Source organism: Coregonus clupeaformis, unplaced genomic scaffold (genome assembly GCF_020615455.1).
Source record: "Coregonus clupeaformis isolate EN_2021a unplaced genomic scaffold, ASM2061545v1 scaf0516, whole genome shotgun sequence".
Taxonomy (NCBI): domain Eukaryota; kingdom Metazoa; phylum Chordata; class Actinopteri; order Salmoniformes; family Salmonidae; genus Coregonus; species Coregonus clupeaformis.
In genome coordinates, this window is record NW_025533971.1 from 2,568 (window position 1) to 19,902 (window position 17,335).

General features: G+C 42.6%; 1 protein-coding gene across 1 annotated transcript; it reads left to right on the forward strand.

Moving 5' to 3' along the window:
- The first annotated feature begins 15,144 nt into the window (after nt 1–15,144).
- On the forward strand, nt 15,145–16,640 carry LOC123484969 (zinc finger protein 572-like). The gene is made up of 2 exons (XM_045215792.1): nt 15,145–15,155; nt 15,259–16,640. Exons 1-2 carry the CDS (start codon nt 15,145–15,147, stop codon nt 16,250–16,252), a joined length of 1,005 nt encoding a protein of 334 aa, XP_045071727.1. The 3' UTR covers nt 16,253–16,640.
- Nucleotides 16,641–17,335: the final 695 nt, after the last annotated feature.

A 17,335-nucleotide genomic window follows, 5' to 3' on the forward strand; every position in this document is an offset into this window, starting at 1 on the left:
TAGTGAGGCTGTGTTCTGACTTTTGTTTTTGACTGAGAATTTAGTGTTTTTGTTCATGGCACATGAAATCATATTGTTTACGATTATACCTGTCTATATAAGGTCCCACAGTTGACAATGCATGTCAGAGCAAAAACCAAGCCATGAGGTCGAAGGAATTGTCCGTAGCGCTCCGAGACAGGATTGTGTCTGGGGAAGGGTACCAAAAATGTCTATAATATTGAAGGTTCCCAAGAACACAGTGGCCTCCATCATTCTTAAATGGAAGAAGTTTGGAACCACCTAGACTCTTCCTAGAGCTGGCCGCCCAGCCAAACTGAGCAATCGGGGGAGAAGGGCCTTGGTCAGGGAGGTGACCAAGAACCCGATGGCCACTGACAGAGTTCCAGAGTTCCTCTGTTGGGATGGGAGAACCTTCCAGAAGGACAACAATCTCTGTAGCACTCTACAAATCAGGCCTTTACGGTAGAGTGGCCAGACGGAAGCCACTGCTCAGTAAAAGGCACATGACAGCCCGCTTGGAATATGCCAAAAGGTACCTAAAGGACTCTCAGACCATGAGAAACAAGATTCTCTGGTCTGATGAAACCAAGATTCAACTCTTTGGCCTGAATGCCAAGCGTCACAGGTGGCGTAAACACGGCATGCTTCCTACGGTGAAGCATGGTGGTGGCAGCATCATGCTGTGGGGATGTTTTTCAGCGGTAGGGACTTGTCAGGATCGAGGGAAAGATGAACGGAGCAAAGTACAGATGAAAACCTTCTCAGGACCTCAGACTGGGTTGAAGGTTCACCTTCCAATAGGACAACGACCCTAAGCACACAGCCAAGACAACGCAGGTGTGGCTTCCTGACAAGTCTCTGAATAACCTTGAGTGGACCAGCCAGTGCCCAGACTTGAACCCGATCGAACATCTCTGGAGAGACCTGAAAATAGCTGTGTAGCGACACTCCCCATCCAATCTGATAGAGCTTGAGAGGATCTGCAGAGAAGAATGGGAGAAACTCCCCAAATACAGGTGTGCCAAGCTTGTAGCATCACACCCAAGAAGACTCGATGCTGTAATCGCTGCCAAAGGTGCTTCAACAAAGTACGTAGTAAAGGGTCTGAATACATACAGTGAGGGAAAAAAGTATTTGATCCCCTGTTGATTTTGTACGTTTGCCCACTGACAAAGAAATGATCAGTCTATAATTTTAATGGTAGGTTTATTTGAACAGTGAGACACAGAATAACAACAAAAAAGTCCAGAAAAACGCATGTAAAAAATGTTATTAATTGATTTGCATTTTAATGAGGGAAATAAGTATTTGACCCCCTCTCAATCAGAAAGATTTCTGGCTCCCAGGTGTCTTTTATACAGGTAACGAGCTGAGATTAGAAGCACACTCTTAAAGGGAGTGCTCCTAATCTCAGCTTGTTACCTGTATAAAATAAACCTGTCCACAGAAGCAATCAATCAATCAGATTCCAAACTCTCCACCATGGCCAAGACCAAAGAGCTCTCCAAGGATGTCAGGGACAAGATTGTAGACCTACACGAGGATGGAATGGGCTACAAGACCATCACCAAGCAGCTTGGTGAGAAGGTGACAACAGTTGGTGCGATTATTCGCAAATGGAAGAAACACAAAATAACTGTCAATCTCCCTCGGCCTGGGGCTCCATTCAAGATCTCACCTTGTGGAGTTGCAATGATCATGAGAACGGTGAGGAATCAGCCCAGAACTACACGGGAGGATCTTGTCAATGATCTCAAGGCAGCTGGGACCATAGTCACCAAGAAAACAATTGGTAACACACTATGCCGTGAAGGACTGAAATCCTGCAGCGCCCGCAAGGTCCCCCTGCTCAAGAAAGCACATATACAGGGCTGTCTGAAGTTTGCCAATGAACACCTGAATGATTCAGAGGAGAACTGGGTGAAAGTGTTGTGGTCAGATGAGACCAAAATCGAGCTCTTTGGCATCAACTCAACTCGCCGTGTTTGGAGGAGGAGGAATGCTGCCTATGACCCCAAGAACACCATCCCCACCGTCAAACATGGAGGTGGAAACATTATGCTTTGGGGGTGTGTTTATGCTAAGGGGACAGGACAACTTCACTGCATCAAAGGGACGATGGACGGGGCCATTTACCGTCAAATCTTGGGTGAGAACCTCCTTCCCTCAGCCAGGGCATTGAAAATGGGTCGTGGATGGGTATTCCAGTATGACAATGACCCAAAACAAACGGCCAAGGCAACAAAGGAGTGGCTCAAGAAGAAGCACATTAAGGTCCTGGAGTGGCCTAGCCAGTCTCCAAACCTTAATCCCATAGAAAATCTGTGGAGGGAGCTGAAGGTTCGAGTTGCCAAACGTCAGCCTCAAAACCTTAATGACTTGGAGAAGATCTGCAAAGAGGAGTGGAACAAAATCCCTCCTGAGATGTGTGCAAACCTGGTGGCCAACTACAAGAAACGTCTGACCTCTGTGATTGCCAACAAGGGTTTTGCCACCAAGTACTAAGTCATGTTTTGCAAAGGGGTAAAATATTATTTCCCTCATTAAAAATGCAAATCAATTTATAACATTTTTGACATGCGTTTTTCTGGATTTTTTTGTTGTTATTCTGTCTCTCACTGTTCAAATAAACCTACCATAAAAATTATAGACTGATCATGTCTTTGTCAGCGGGCAAACGTACAAAATCAGCAGGGGATCAAATACTTTTTTCCCTCACTGTATGTAAATGATATATTAAAGTTTTTATTAATATATTAATTAATTAATGTTAATATTAATATTTATGTAAATGTAATACTTCATTATTTCTTTATTTATATAAATTAGCAACAAAAACGTGTTTTTGCTTCGTCATTATGTGTATATTGATGAGGATTTTTATTTTATTTTAGTCTATTTTAGAATAAGGCTGTAACATAACAAAATGTGGGAAAAGCCAATGGGTCTGAACACTTTCCGAATGCACTGTATTGTTACACCATGTAGGAGCAGTATAGACATAGTCTGTTCATTATATACATCTACAGTGGGGAAAAAAAGTATTTAGTCAGCCTGTACTGACTGCAGGATTTGAGTCCCTGGCGGCGTAGTGTGTTACTGATGGTAGGCTTTGTTACTTTGGTCCCAGCTCTCTGCAGGTCATTCACTAGGTCCCCCCGTGTGGTTCTGGGATTTTTGCTCACCGTTCTTGTGATCATTTTGACCCCACGGGGTGAGTCCCAGATCAAGGGAGATTATCAGTGGTCTTGTATGTCTTCCATTTCCTAATAATTGCTCCCACGGTTGATTTCTTCAAACCAAGCTGCTTACCTATTGCAGATTCAGTCTTCCCAGCCTGGTGCAGGTCTACAATTTTGTTTCTGGTGTCCTTTGACAGCTCTTTAGTCTTGGCCATAGTGGAGTTTGGAGTGTGACTGTTTGAGGTTGTGGACAGGTGTCTTTTATACTGATAACAAGTTCAAACAAGTGCCATTAATACATGTAACGAGTGGAGGACAGAGGAGCCTCTTAAAGAAGAAGTTACAGGTCTGTGAGAGCCAGAAATCTTGCTTGTTTGTAGGTGACCAAATACTTATTTTCCACCATAATTTGCAAATAAATTCATAAAAAATCCTACAATGTGATTTTCTGGATTTTTTTCTCTCAATTTGTCTGTCATAGTTGACGTGTACCTATGATGAAAATTACAGGCCTCTCTCAACTTTTTAAGTGGGAGAACTTGCACAATTAGTGGCTGACTAAATATTTTTTCCCCCACTGTACATGATGTATTGTTACACCATGTAGTAGCAGTATAGATCTAGTCTGTTCATTATATACATCTATATGATGTATTGATACACCATGTAGGAGCAGTATAGACCTAGTCTGTTCATTATATACATCTACATGATGTATTGTTACACCATGTTGGAGCAGTATAAATCTAGTCTGTTCATTATATACATCTACTTTATGTATTGTTACACTATGTTGGAGCAGCATGTTAGATAGTTACTTATTTAGATTTTGTTTGACTTAATGAAACTGCCTTAAATGCAGATGTACTGTAGTATATTTTTTTTATTTGAACTCGTTAAAAATCTGCACTAATCAACACATCCTTGTCTTTGTACGTCTCAATATAATAGTATTATTTAATTATATACATTTAAAATAAACTTTGAAAATAAAATATTTTCCTCAACTGCGATACCCACTCCAGTCAGCAGATGGCGCTGTGCGTCTTTCAGGCGATGCTGAAAGCGTGACGTATAATCTAGTGGACGGGAGGCAACAGTCAACCACCTCCATAGCTGGTTAGCCAACAGCCGAAAGATTCAAGCACTAGACGCTTTCGGTGTATATTAGCTACTGTGTTTTAAACACACTTCCGTCGTATCTACTTGTTAACCTATTTAATTTAATATTAAGTTGTTATTAGTCAGCTAGCTGGCTTGTTAAGTTAGCACTAGCCTAGCTAGCTAACATCCCCGACCATGAGCTCACCAAGATACTCTCTTCCTGCTAAAGAAGAGGAGGTCTGCTGGACGGAGAAAGAAGCTCTGGTGAAAGAGGAGGAGGAAGAGGAGGATGTTACAATACAAAAACAAGTAGAGGGTGAGGCTGTTACCGTGAAAGAAGAAGAGAAAGATGTTACAGTGAAAGAAGAGGAAGACGCGTTCAGAGTGAAAGAGGAGGATGTTACAGTGAAAGAAGAGGAAGACGCGTTCAGAGTGAAAGAGGAGGAAGATGTTACAGTGAAAGAAGAGGAGGAAGAGATAGAGGAGGATGCAGGTTTTGGAGTGAAGAAGGAGGGAGAGATTACTGTCACATTGGAAGAGGAGGGGGAGATAGGAGATCTGATCACCAGTAAGTACCGCCTTAAATGTGTTTTTCACTTTGGATATTTGGAGTTCGCTCGTCAATTCAATGGAGAGAGATGCTATGCTATTAGCCTCATGTCATGAATTTGCAAAGCCATCTCCTATAGTGTTTTTTCTCAAAGTTGTCGGTATGTCACGTGTACTACTGCAACCTACTGGTCACCATAGCAACATCCACCCTACTGACCTGGAGAGCTAAAGTTTTAAAGTTCCCGGATTTTAAATGAATATTTTCCAGTAATAATAACAAGTTGTGTCTTCCTATCCACACGTCCTAGAGATCTACAGACCACTACTGTGGGTTCCCTCTCCAATAACAGACAACTACTGTGGGTTCCCTCTCCAATAACAGACAACTACTGTGGGTTCCCTCTCCAATAACAGACAACTACTGTGGGTTCCCTCTCCAATAACAGACAACTACTGTGGGTTCCCTCTCCAATAACTACTGTGGGTTCCCTCTCCAATAACAGACCACTACTGTGGGTTCCCTCTCCAATAACAGACAACTACTGTGGGTTCCCTCTCCAATAACAGACAACTACTGTGGGTTCCCTCTCCAATAACTACTGTGGGTTCCCTCTCCAATAACAGACAACTACTGTGGGTTCCTTCAACAAAAACAGACAACTACTGTGGGTTCCCTCTCCAATAACAGACAACTACTGTGGGTTCCCTCTCCAATAACAGACAACTACTGTGGGTTCCCTCTCCAATAACTACTGTGGGTTCCCTCTCCAATAACTACTGTGGGTTCCCTCTCCAATAACACACCACTACTGTGGGTTCCCTCTCCAATAACAGACAACTACTGTGGGTTCCCTCTCCAATAACAGACAACTACTGTGGGTTCCCTCTCCAATAACTACTGTGGGTTCCCTCTCCAATAACAGACAACTACTGTGGGTTCCTTCTCCAAAAACAGACAACTACTGTGGGTTCCCTCTCCAATAACAGACAACTACTGTGGGTTCCCTCTCTAATAACAGACAACTACTGTGGGTTCCCTCTCCAATAACTACTGTGGGTTCCCTCTCCAATAACTACTGTGGGTTCCCTCTCCAATAACAGACCACTACTGTGGGTTCCCTCTCCAATAACAGACAACTACTGTGGGTTCCCTCTCCAATAACTACTGTGGGTTCCCTCTCCAATAACACACCACTACTGTGGGTTCCCTCTCCAATAACAGACAACTACTGTGGGTTCCCTCTCCAATAACAGACAACTACTGTGGGTTCCCTCTCCAATAACAGACAACTACTGTTGGTTCCCTCTCCAATAACTACTGTGTGTTCCCTCTCCAATAACAGAACACTACTGTGGGTTCCCTCTCCAATAACAGACCACTACTGTGGGTTCCCTCTCCAATAACAGACAACTACTGTGGGTTCCCTCTCCAATAACTACTGTGGGTTCCCTCTCCAATAACAGACAACTACTGTGGGTTCCCTCTCCAATAACAGACAACTACTGTGGGTTCCCTCTCCAATAACAGACAACTACTGTGGGTTCCCTCTCCAATAACAGACAACTACTGTGGGTTCCCTCTCCAATAACAGACAACTACTGTGGGTTCCCTCTTCAATAACAGACAACTACTGTGGGTTCCCTCTCCAATAACAGACAACTACTGTGGGTTCCCTCTCCAATAACAGACAACTACTGTGGGTTCCCTCTCCAATAACAGACAACTACTGTGGGTTCCCTCTCCAATAACAGACAACTACTGTGGGTTCCCTCTCCAATAACAGGCCACTACTGTGGGTTCCCTCTCCAATAACAGACAACTACTGTGGGTTCCCTCTCCAATAACAGACAACTACTGTGTGTTCCCTCTCCAATAACAGACAACTACTGTGGGTTCCCTCTCCTTTGTCATCCACTCTACACATATTCCTCTCCTTTGATTTCTTTAAAATATTCAGTTGAGATACTTATGTTTTATTTCCTACATTTAAAAAAAGCTTCCTGTCCACATCACATTGAGATCTACAACCAGTTTGGGTGATGGCACTGACCTCGCTCAGTAATGCTACACCCATTATAATGTATAATATAATATATACACATTACATGCTAACAATGCTAAATGCTAAATAATGCTACCAGGGTTTCTGTTAGGAAGATGTGGCGTCGGACAAAGTGACCGGGAAGATTTTAATTTACCGGCCATTTGAGAACTTTACCGGACCCACCGTATGTATTGTGTGCATAACCCATTAGGCTCGTCGACCCACGGTGATCGACCCACGGTGCTCGACCCACGGTGCTCAGAATGACAGAAATCACATTTAGATTATGGTAATGAATCTTAACAGGACATGCAACTCATGTAATGAAGCAGCCAATAAAACATACACCACCGTTCAAAAGTTTGGGGGTCACTTAGAAATGTCCTTGTTTTTGAAAGAAAATCTTTTTTTTTGTCCATTTTAAAATAACATCAAATTGATCAGAAATTGAGTGTAGACATTGTTAATGTTGTGAATGGCTATTGTAGCTGGAAACGGCTGATTTTTTAAAATGGAATATCTACATAGGCGTAAAGAGGCTCATTATCAGCAACCATCAGTCCTGTGTTCCAATGGCACATTGTGTTTCCTAATCCAAGTTTATAATTTTAAAACCCTTTTGCAATTATGTTAGCATAGCTGAAAACTGTTGTGCTGATTAAAGAAGCAATACAACTGGCCTTCTTGATACTAGTTGAGGATCTGGAGCATCAGCAATTGTGGGTTCGATTACAGGCTTAAAACGGCCAGAAACAAAGAACTTTCTTCTGAAACTCGTCAGTCTATTCTTGTTCTGAGAAATGAAGGCTATTCCATGCGAGAAATTGCCAAGAAACGGAAGATCTCGTACAACGCTGTGTACTACTCCCTTCACAGAACAGCGCAAACTGGCTCTAACCAGAATAGAAAGAGGAGTGGGAGGCCCCGGTGCACAACTGAGCAAGAGGACAAATACATTAGTGTCTAGTTTGAGAAACAGGCGCCTCACAGGTCCTCAACTGGCAGCTTCATTAAATAGTACCCGCAAAACACCAGTCTCGACGTCAACAGTGAAGACGCGACTCCGGGATGCTGACCTTCTAGGCAGAGTTGCAAAGAAAAAGACATCTCAGACTGGCCAATAAAAATAAAAGATTAAGATGGGCAAAATAACACAGACACTGGACAGAGGAAGATTGGAAAAAAGTATTATGGACAGACGAATCAAAGTTTGAGGTGTTCGGATCACAAAGAAGAACATTTGTGAGACGCAGACCAAATGAAAAGATGCTGGAGGAGTGCTTGATGCCATCTGTCAAGCATGGTGGAGGCAATATGATGGTCTGGGGGTGCTTTGGTGGTGGTAAAGTGGGAGATGTGTACAGGGTAAAAGGGATCTTGAAGAAGAAAGGCTATCACTCCATTTTGCAACGCCATGCCATACCCTGTGGACGGCGTTTGATTGGAGCCAATTTCCTCCTACAACAGGACAATGACCCAAAGCACAGCTCCAAACTATGCAAGAACTACTTAGGGAAGAAGCAGTCAGCTGGTATTCTGTCTATAATGGAGTGGCCAGCACAGTCACCGGATCTCAACCCTATTGAGCTGTTGTGGGAGCAGCTTGACCGTATGGTACGTAAGAAGTGCCCATCAAGCCAATCCAACTTATGGGAGGTGCTTCAGGAAGCATGAGGTGAAATCTCTTCAGATTACCTCAACAAATTGACAACTAGAATGCCAAAGGTCTGCAAGGCTGTAATTGCTGCAAATGGAGGATTCTTTGACGAAAGCAAAGTTTGAAGGGGACAATTATTATTTCTATTAAAAATCATTATTTCTAACCTTGTCAATGACTACATTTACTATGCATTTTGCTATATTTCCTATTCAAACTAATTTCATGTATGTTTTCATGGAAAACAAGGACATTTCTAAGTGACCCCAAACTTTTGAACGGTAGTGTAATTTTCAAAATATTTTCCAAAACGCTATTCACGGGAAAACACCGTTCTAACCAGCACACCTAATAGTGGTTCCAAATGTGACAGAGATAAAAAATCTATTTTAGAAACTTAGAAAGAGGGGGAATCTAAAGATGCAACAACTAGGATGGGATGCTAATATGACTAGGATGGGATGCTAATATGACTAGGATGGGATGCTAATATGACTAGGATGGGATGCTAATATGACTAGGATGGGATGCTAATATGACTAGGATTGTGCCTTTGGCTTCTGGACAACGAAAGAGGTGATATGAGAACCAATAGAACAGAAGATAAATGGCATAGCGCTGGGTCCAATAGGAAAGTTAATGGAACAGAAGAGAAATGACACAGGTCTGGGTCCAATAGGAAAGTCAATGGAAATTAATTTGTCAAAACTATATATTTACTCCTGTCTATACAGAAATAAAATAAAAATACTTCACCAGAAAGCATGACTTGGCCACAGAGGAATCAGGGATCATTAGCGTCTTTAATAAAAAATAGCTGTGGATAGTTTCAGATCACAGCCTGTTTGGGAAGCCAGCAGTTTGGGCATTGCCGTGGCGATAGGTCTATCTGATTGCTGAGTGGTGACTGTCAGTGAAAAGCATCTAGAATATGTGTGAAGATAATGCCTCTTCAGTATCATTTAATATGTTGAGACGAGAAGAAGGGGAAGGGTTATGTGGAGAAGATATAGGCCAGTCTCTCTTCACAATGTCCTCCGCTGGCTTCCACCAATTCTTTGAATTGCCCTTTGATTTAACAAAAAATCTATTCCCCATTACATATGTCACCAGTAGTAAATCTACCGTTAATCCCCTGTCATTTGGTTAGATTAATTTCTGTGAATGCATATATTTAATTACAGGCCTCACTCCAACGACAACGGAACCAGAAATAAGACCAGACTAGAGTTCCACATTTTAGAAAGGAACTACCAATGCAACGCATCTCCACGCCTTGGTACTAACACACTGGAACCAGTTGCTGAAGCATCTCCACGCCTTGGTACTAACACACTGGAATCAGTTGCTGAAGCATCTCCACGCCTTGGTACTAACACACTGGAACCAGTTGCTGAAGCATCTCCACGCCTTGGTACTAACACACTGTAACCAGTTGCTGAAGCATCTCCACGCCTTGGTACTAACACACTGTAACCAGTTGCTGAAGCATCTCCACGCCTTGGTACTAACACACTGGAACCAGTTGCTGAAGCATCTCCACGCCTTGTACTAACACACTGTAACCAGTTGCTGAAGCATCTCCACGCCTTGGTAATAACACACTGGTACCAGTTGCTGAAGCATCTCCACGCCTTGGTACTAACACACTGGAACCAGTTGCTGAAGCATCTCCACGCATGGTACTAACACACTGGAACCAGCTGCTGAAGCATCTCCACGCCTTGTACTAACACACTGTAACCAGTTGCTGAAGCATCTCCACGCCTTGGTACTAACACACTGTAACCAGTTGCTGAAGCATCTCCACGCCTTGGTACTAACACACTGGAACCAGGTACTAACACACTGGAACCAGTTGCTGAAGCATCTCCACGCCTTGGTACTAACACACTGGAACCAGTTGCTGAAGCATCTCCACGCCTTGTACTAACACTGTAACCAGTTGCTGAAGCATCTCCACGCCTTGGTACTAACACACTGGAACCAGTTGCTGAAGCATCTCCACGCCTTGGTACTAACACACTGGAACCAGCTGCTGAAGCATCTCCACGCCTTGGTACTAACACACTGTAACCAGCTGCTGAAGCATCTCCACGCCTTGGTACTAACACACTGTAACCAGTTGCTGAAGCATCTCCACGCCTTGGTACTAACACACTGGAACCAGTTGCTGAAGCATCTCCACGCCTTGGTACTAACACACTGGAACCAGTTGCTGAAGCATCTCCACGCCTTGGTACTAACACACTGGAACCAGCTGCTGAAGCATCTCCACGCCTTGGTACTAACACACTGGAACCAGTTGCTGAAGCATCTCCACGCCTTGGTACTAACACACTGGAACCAGGTACTAACACACTGGAACCAGCTGCTGAAGCATCTCCACGCCTTGGTACTAACACACTGGAACCAGTTGCTGAAGCATCTCCACGCCTTGTACTAACTAACACACTGGAACCAGTTGCTGAAGCATCTCCACGCCTTGGTACTAACACACTGGAACCAGGTACTAACACACTGGAACCAGCTGCTGAAGCATCTCCACGCCTTGGTACTAACACACTGGAACCAGTTGCTGAAGCATCTCCACGCCTTGTACTAACTAACACACTGGAACCAGTTGCTGAAGCATCTCCACGCCTTGGTACTAACACACTGGAACCAGGTACTAACACACTGGAACCAGGTACTAACACATTGGAACCAGAGAATAAGTACGAGTCTTTTAAATCCTCAAGGTCCTTGACCTCTTGAGAACCACACCACCAAGCCAAAAAGACATGCTTGTTCCCTTGCCAACTCAATATGGCTTTGTTATTCTGTCTTTTGTAATTTTAGGGAACTGTTGTCTGTATGCCTCTGGGGACCAACTCGTAAGCCTGAAGGATAGCAGCTTTAACAGTGTCTTAATCTGAACTCTGGTCAAGAGAGAAAGCGGCGTTTCCCTTCCTGAGCCTTTCCAACCAGAACACTATGGAGGAGCAGGGACCAAATATCCCGCCGCCATTTTAGGGACCAAATATCCCGCCGCCATTTTAGGGACCAAATATCCCTCCGCCATTTTAGGGACCAAATATCCCGCTGCCATTTTAGGGATGTGGCAAGTGGCTCAAACAGAATAAAATATACATCCACCTCCTTTACGTTGAGGGGCGGTACAAGCCGGCTGTTCCAACCAAGATGAAACTCTGAAGGGTGCAGGACGGCCTGACTGGATTCGGAGCGTTTCCAGATCTCTCTCTTTTAGTCGAATGGCGTGTTGCTGATGTCTTTCCCTATACTCCAACTCTAATTTATGTTTGTTCCAGTCTCTCCTCATGTTCTCTTTCCCTGTACTCCAACTCTAATTTCTGTTGCTCCAACTTTGCCTTCAGTTCTAACTCTGGCAGTCGCCCGTCTACAGGATCCAACTTTGCCTTCAGTTCTAACTCTGGCAGTCGCCCGTCTACAGGATCCAACTTTGCCTTCAGTTCTAACTCTGGCAGTCGCCCGTCTACAGGATCCAACTTTGCCTTCAGTTCTAACTCTGGCAGTCGCCCGTCTACAGGTTCCAACTTTGCCTTCAGTTCTAACTCTGGCAGTCGCCCGTCTACAGGATCCAACTTTGCCTTCAGTTCTAACTCTGGCAGTCGCCCGTCTACAGGTTCCAACTTTGCCTTCAGTTCTAACTCTGGCAGTCGCCCGTCTACAGGACTCACCCTACTACCTGTAGGACCCTTTTCAACCTCCTTCCAGAAGGATTTCCTCCTCCACCAAAGCAGTACCGATCAACTCTTTGACTACTGTTTTTGGATTGCCAGATGGCACCTTGATGTCATGACGAGCAGATTCACCTTTGGACATTTGTGACCGACCAGCTCGATTCGGTCTTATGTAGCTCAATTTGAAATTGTGTTTTTTACATTGGATAAAAGTAGAGACTCAGAGCTAGAAAATTGTATATAAATACACTACAGTTGAGGAACAATGGGAAAGTAATTCTTGCTTTCAAAGTTGATAAACTTTTAACCTCACTTTTTAGAAAATGGCCCTTGAATGTTTTGGTAAACCTGCTGGAGAGCTCTGTCCGTCGTGGGCTAATATACGTGTTGTTTTAGCCAATACGTAATGTAGAATGATGAAACAAGATTGGTTGCCTTCTAGAGTGTCTGAGGATTGCACAGAAACCGAACTTGACTGGGTGAAACCAGGTTTAGCGTTTAGATTTCATCGATTGTTTTGTTGCAAGTTGAGAGAGTCGGAATTCATGCGAAACGCTGCATACAACATGGTTCGTGTTAGGATATAAAAATGGATTTTATCAAACAAAACTACGCTACATTTTATCTCTGGGACCCTCAGGATGTCAAATCAGAGCAAGATTACTGAATGTAAGTACATTATTTACCTTCATAGGTGAATGTATCAAACCAGTTGCCGTGATAACTTTTTTTTTGTTGTCACGTACGCTGAAGGAGGAGGACCAAGGCGCAGCGTGGAAGGTGAACATACTTGTTTATTTAATGATTACACGAACAAAACAACAAATCGATACGTGACGTCCAAAGGTGCAAAACACAAACCTACACAGGAACAAGATCCCACACCAAACAATGCCAAACGGCTACCTAAGTATGGCTCCCAATCAGAGACAACGAGCTACAGCCGTCTCCGATTGGGAGCCACCCTGGCCAACATAGAAATACTAACCTAGAACAAAACCCAATGAAAACTCACACCCTGGCTCAACATACTAGAGTCCCCAGAGCCAGGGCGTGACAGTTGTTGTGCACTGTCCTCAAACAATAGCATGGTATTTTTTCACTGTAATAGCTACTGTAAATTGGACAGTGCAGTTAGATTATCGAGAATTTAAGCTTTTCTGCCCATATAAGACATGTCTATGTCCCGGAAAGCTGGCTGTTGTTTACAACACCATTCTAGTCACATTATCGCATATCGAGCGACAACCGTCCCGATTTCGGGACACTGATCCAGTAGAGGCCCTTAACCAACAATGCAGTTTTAATAACAAAAATACAAAATAAGTGTTCAAGTATTTACTAAATAAACTGAAGTAAACAATTAAATAAATAAAATAATAAACTGTTCATTACTATTGTGTCTAAGTTTAATGGTTTTAACACACTGTGGTTAAAAAAACTCGGGTCACAAAAATGTAATGACATTGAGCAATAGACCACATTACTTGTTACTACTAATATATTTCTGGTTTTAGAAACAAAGCATGGTCATTCATTACTTGTTACTACTAATATATTTCTGGTTTTTAGAAACAAAGCATGGTCATTCATTACTTGTTACTACTAATATATTTCTGGTTTTTAGAAACAAAGCATGGTCATTCATTACTTGTTACTACTAATATATTTCTGGTTTTAGAAACAAAGCATGGTCATTCATTACTTGTTACTACTAATATATTTCTGGTTTTAGAAACAAAGCATGGTCATTCATTACTTGTTACTACTAATATATTTCTGGTTTTAGAAACAAAGCATGGTCATTCATTACTTGTTACTACTAATATATTTCTGGTTTTAGAAACAAAGCATGGTCATTCATTTTTGTGATTTTTGGTGTAATCATAGCAAAAACAATATTTTGGCTGGTAACAAAAAACTGAATGGCTGGTATATTCTTTAATCTGCCTGCCACAGTGGCTGGTATATTCTTTAACCTGCCTGCCACAGTGGCTGGTATATTCTTTAACCTGCCTGCCACAGTGGCTGGTATATTCTTTAACCTGCCTGCCACAGTGGCTGGTGGACCACAAACGAACCAAAACAAGACTTAGAAGACAATTGTCAAAGTTTTGTGAAAAACATTTTTAAAAATTCACTAGATTAGCTAGGTTTTCCTTCCAATTTGTGACAGATTTTCATGTGAATATTCTAAATATATTCATACAAAAATATGCACGTTCCCATCCCACCTGTTTTCAGATAAAGGTCAGTGCGTGATGACGTAGTAGCAGAATAACTCCTGGGGTTAAATTCCCATCTACCAAATAAAGAAACAACAAGTTCAATGGGAATCGGCAGCCAAGCATCGATCATCATGTCACCAGAATAAGACCGTCGATACTTATTGGAATTGGAGCGTCAAGCTCATCACCGTGGCACTTTCACCAACCCCTGTGAAGTTCATCGTAACTTATTTCATCTGTAGCCTAATAAACTGCATGGTTTCATGAGTCGTAGTGGGAGGACCACACAACATATCATCGCTTGACACATAAAAGCGTTTCCGCTGCCATTTCTCGAATAATTAATTTTTCTGACAGAAAAAGTTATAATAATAATAATAATAATATGCCATTTAGCAGACGCTTTTATCCAAAGCGACTTACAGTCATGCGTGCATACATTTTTTTGTGTATGGGTGGTCCCGGGGATCGAACCCACTACCTTGGCGTTACAAGCGCCGTGCTCTACCAGCTGAGCTACAGAGGACCACAACACACACAAGTTCCCACCGTGTTGAATGAACAAATGTCTGTCGGCATTTATAAAATTGTACCTGCATTTCATGTTACCATCAGCGCAGTCGTGACTTTTTTCATGTGTCAGGTAATTCATCTGAATGAAATGGTTGAATGGAAACCTGGTTAGTGACTGTGTGACTTTGTCGTTCACACAGGAGAGAGACGTGACTTTTGTGGATCCTCTGGGGAGCCTCAACAACATCATGATGCTGACAAGGCAGAGAAGAGTCTCTCCAGATCAGAACACCTCAAGAAACACCAGCGGAGACCCACAGGGAAGAAACCTCACTGTGGGAAACGTTGCAAATCTTCATCAAAACATGAAATACACCAGCGAGTACACACAGGAGAGAAATCTTATAGCTGTGATCAATGTGGGAAGTGTTTTGCTCATTCAAGAAATATGAAAACACACGAGCTGACACACACAGGAGAGAAACCTTATAGCTGTGATCAATGTGGGAAGAGTTTTACTCATTCAAGTAATCTGAAAACACATCAGCGGATACACACAGGAGAGAAACCTTTTAGCTGTGATCAATGTGACAAGAGTTTTACTCATTCAAGAAATATGAAAACACACCAGCGGACACACACAGGAGAGAAACCTTATAGCTGTGATGAATGTGACAAGAGTTTTACTCAGCCAAGCAACCTGAAAACACACCAGCGGACACACACAGGAGAGAAGCTTCACCACTGTTCAGATTGTGGGAAAAGCTTTTCAACATCACAGACTTTGATGCTGCACCAGAGAACCCACACAGGAGAGAAGCCTTATAGCTGTGATCAATGTGGGAAGAGTTTTACTCATTCAAGTAATCTGAAAACACACGAGCTGACACACACAGGAGAGAAGCAACACCACTGTTCAGATTGTGGGAAAAGCTTTTCAACATCACAGACTTTGAAGCTGCACCAGAGAACCCACACAGGAGAGAAGCCTTATAGCTGTGATCAATGTGGGAAGAGATTCACTCAGTCAGCACACCTGACTGTACACCAGAGAATCCACACAACACACACTGGAGGCAAACCTTACCACTGCTCTGACTGTGGGAAGAGCTTTGCTTCCCTAAGAAACCTGACACAACACCAGAGAACACACACAGGAGAGAAGCCTTATAGCTGTGATCAATGTGACAAGAGATACTCTCATTCAAGGTCTCTGATTAAACATCAGAAAATACATGCGGGAGAGCCACAGAGTGTGGAATGATCTCCAACACCAGACCTGGGTAGTAGAACACAGAATGTGGAATGATCTCCAATACCAGACCTGGGTAGTAGAACACAGAGTGTGGAATGATCTCCAATACCAGACCTGGGTAGCAGAACAATCATCATTGCATATCGTTTTTATATAGCACATGGGCAGAGCGTTATATGTCAGACATTTAGAAAATGGGAAAAAAGTGTGTTTGTGTTGGAGGTGTTTTTATTCACACTCATGGGTTATTAAATCACTTTTTATCTTTAGTTTTTACCGCATGGAATGGTCTCTAAAATTATGCTCCCTAGTAAAAATTATTGTTATCAATCAATAATGACAAACCTCCTGGCATTGACAACTTAGATGGAAAGCTACTGAGGATGGTAGCTGACTCTATAGCCACTCCTATCTGTCATATCTTTAATCTGAGCCTAGAGGAAAGTCTTTGTGCTCAGGCCTGGAGGGAAGCCGAAGTCATTCCGCTACCCAAGAGTGGTAAAGCATCTTTACTGGTTCTACCAGCAGACCTATCAGCTTGCTGCCAGCTCTTAGTAAACTGTTTGACCAAATACATTTTCTCTGTAAACAACAGACTTTTCAGCATGCTTATAGAGAAAGGCACTCAACATGTACTGTACACTGACGCAAATTACTGATGATTGGTTGAAAGAAATTGATAATTAGAAGATTGTGGGAGCTGTACTGTTAGATTTCAGTGCAGCCTTTGATATGATTGACCATAACCTGTTGTTGAAAAAATTGTTTGTTATGGCTTTTCAACCTCCGCCATATCGTGGATTCAGAGCTATCTATGTAAAAGAACACAGAGGGTTTTCTTTAATGGAAGCTTCTCTAATGTTTAACATGTAAAGTGTGGTGTACCGCAGGGCAGCTATCTAGGCCCTCAACTCTTTTCTATTTTTACCAATGACAACGTAATGGATCCAGATAAAATCAAATAAAAAAAATACTAAATTCTGTTCTTTGTATTTTATGCTACCCTTGTAAAAGAGACAGTCTCAATGTAACTCAGAACTAAAATATTTCTAAATTTGGTCAGATGCTCTATTTAATTCTGGGGGCATACAT